Source organism: Zea mays, chromosome 9, assembly GCF_902167145.1.
Source record: "Zea mays cultivar B73 chromosome 9, Zm-B73-REFERENCE-NAM-5.0, whole genome shotgun sequence".
Classification (NCBI taxonomy): domain Eukaryota; kingdom Viridiplantae; phylum Streptophyta; class Magnoliopsida; order Poales; family Poaceae; genus Zea; species Zea mays.
The window spans coordinates 7,530,309-7,533,222 of NC_050104.1; the positions used below are offsets into that span (position 1 = coordinate 7,530,309).

At 60.6% G+C, this 2,914-nt stretch overlaps 1 protein-coding gene across 1 annotated transcript; it reads left to right on the plus strand.

The window, feature by feature from the left end:
• Positions 1–512: 512 nt before the first annotated feature.
• LOC103637861 (Protein EXORDIUM) lies at positions 513–1,992 on the plus strand. The gene has a single exon (XM_008660885.4). The coding sequence runs from the start codon at positions 858–860 to the stop codon at positions 1,842–1,844; it is 987 nt and encodes a 328-aa protein (XP_008659107.1). The 5' UTR covers positions 513–857; the 3' UTR covers positions 1,845–1,992.
• Positions 1,993–2,914: the final 922 nt, after the last annotated feature.

Below are 2,914 nucleotides of genomic sequence, written 5' to 3' on the forward strand. Positions count from 1 at the left end.
GGATTTATAGAAATTCAATCCTTTGTTCTAATTAAGGAGACTTTCCTTCAAAATCCCTTCAGTTTTTCTTTGTTCTAAAGGAGGCTTTAGAGCATCTCCAACAATGCTTTAAACTAGTGCCTCAAATTGAAATATAGGGCTCTACACAGGAAAAACTACTCCAACAGTGCCCTATTTTATAATTTTTTATCAAAAAACTATAGGGCACTCTCTCAAGTGACTCAAATATACTACACCATAGTGGACTGCCCTATAATCTAGATTTAGGGCTTTACTGTTGGAGCGGAGTGTTTTGTTGGTGCCCTAAATTTTATAAAATATACTTATTTTTAAATTATAGGACATTTTTATAGATCACGTTGTTGGAGATGCTCTTAGTGGTGTCCATGGCGGGCATGCCGATCCTGCCTGCGCACAAGTTCCTGACCGTGTCGCTCTCCTTGTAGAAGGAGTAGGTCTGATGAAGCCTTGACGAAATTAAAAAGGGAAATGGTTCGAGGCATCGAAGGGGAAGCCCATTCTTTCCTGAACCGCTAGCCCTTTCCAGTGCACTGTTTGGTTCTTTATTAGACACGGAAACCACACTTCTGAGTTCTGATGAATGAACACTGGCACTGCTAGGTAGGAGTACTGTACAAAAACACTGCTACATCACTTGACACTGTTTGGTTCTGATGCTTCAAACACTACTGTAACACATACTAGGGCCCAAGTGTATCACAAGGTGATTTCTTTTCGCCCGCATTAATTCAAGTCTGCGCGAAGCGCCTCTACATAAGCAGCTCTCGGCTTGGCTGTGCTCCTCACACTCGAACACTTCCAAAGTTCTAGCCCCTCTCGTGAGTCCTGTCCAAATAATGGCCACGCGCAGCAGTGTCCTTCTGCTTCTGACGGCGCTCGCCGCAGCCACGGCCGCGCCGTCAGCGGCGACCAGGAAGCTCATGTTCCTCGTCCAGCCACAGCCGAACCTCCTCACGTACCACAACGGCGCCGTGCTGAGCGGCGACATCCCGGTCTCCATCCTCTGGTACGGCCGCTTCACGCCGGCGCAGAAGGCCGTGGTCTCCGACTTCCTCCTCGCCCTCTCCGGCGCCGCGCCGCCGCAGGGCTCGCCGTCCGTTGCCCAGTGGTGGAGCAGCGTCAACCAGCTCTACCTCTCCAAGGCGGCGGCGGCGGCGGCCGTCAGCAAGAACGGCGCGCACGGCGGCGGCGGCGCCAAGAGCGCGCGGGTGGTGCTGTCCGGGCAAGCCTCCGACGAGGGCTGCTCCCTGGGGAAGAGCCTGAAGCTGTCGCAGCTTCCGGCGCTAGCGGCCAAGGCACGCCCCGCGGCCGCGAGGGGCGGCGTCGCGCTGGTGCTCACGGCGCGGGACGTGGCCGTGGAGGGCTTCTGCACGAGCCGGTGCGGGCACCACGGGTCGTACGGCGGCGGCGGCGGCGGGCGCGCGGCGTACGCGTGGGTGGGCGACGCCGCCGACCAGTGCCCGGGCCAGTGCGCGTGGCCGTTCCACCAGCCGGCGTACGGCCCGCAGGCGCCGCCGCTGGTGCCGCCCAGCGGGGACGCGGGCACGGACGGCGTGGTGATCAACGTGGCCAGCATGGTCGCCGGCGCGGTCACCAACCCGTTCGGCGACGGCTTCTACCAGGGCGACCGCGGCTCGCCGCTGGAGGCCGCCACGGCGTGCGCGGGCGTGTACGGCAGCGGCGCGTACCCCGGGTACGCCGGGCAGCTGCTCGTGGACCGGGCCACGGGCGCCAGCTACAACGCGCACGGTGCGCGCGGGAGGAAGTACCTGCTCCCGGCGCTGTTCGACCCCGACACGTCGGCGTGCTCCACGCTGGTGTAGTGTAGCTGTAGCCGATCTCACAGGCTAATAAATGTTGGTATATGTAAATACTGAACAGTACACAGTATGTATCATCGTTCGTGACGTGACGTCGATCGTGACGGGCAGGGCAGTGCTAAATAAACGACCTGTGCTTGAAGCTGTAGTACTCCATCGTGTACCATGCACAGTGCTTGCATGCATGTTCGTCCTTGGTGTGTTCCGGGAGACCGAGAACGAGCACTACAGGAAAACGACCAGTTTCCGACGGCCTACACTGTTTCCGACGGTTCCTAGGGTACCGTCGGAAATAGTCTTATTTCCGACGGCCTACGGCCAGCCGTCGGAAATACGTCTATTTCCGACGGCCCACCACCTTGGCCGTCGGAAATAAAGAGAGTCCCTAACGTCCGTTACCCCGCGCACGCACGCACACACGCACCCACGTCCGCGCCGCACGCACAGCGCGCCGCCGCAGCCGCACAGCGCGCCGCCGCCGCCGGGGGGCTCGCCAGAGCCGCCGCCGGTCAGGGGGCTCGCCAGAGACGCCGCCCGCGCCCTTGGACAGCGCCGCCCGTGGCCGCCGCCGCCCGGGGGGCTCGCGCGCCAGAGCCGACGCCGCCGCCCGTGGCCAGCGCCGCGGTGGACGCCGCCGCCTCCCCGCCCCTGGCCAGCGCCGCCCGTGGCCGCCGGGACCTCCCCGCCGTCGTCCACAGCCTCCGCGGCCGTTGCCCGAGGCCGCAGCGGCCCGCCGCCGCGTTACCCGAGGACGCAGCCGTCCCCGAGCCCGAGGCCGTCGTCGAGTCTTGTCACGTGAGCGCGCGCACGTGGCCGTTCGCACGGGGCCGAACGCGGCTGCACGTGAGCGCGCGCACGCAGCTTCACACCGGTCGCCAGCCGTCACTCCTGTGGGCAATTCAGGTAATTTTGAACTTTATTAATGTCATGTTGTAGTATAATGTGATGCTGTAGTATAATTTGATGTGATGCTGTAGTATAATTTGATGTGATGTTGTAGTATAATGTGATGCTGTCGACGAGGTTGTATGAAATCATGCTTCGCGAAGGAAAAGAAGGCACTCCCAATTTCA

Excerpts from the sequence above, each read along its gene's own strand:
- LOC103637861 (XM_008660885.4), top strand. The coding sequence starts at position 858 with ATGGCCACGCGCAGCAGTGTCCTTCTGCTTCTGACGGCGCTCGCCGCA.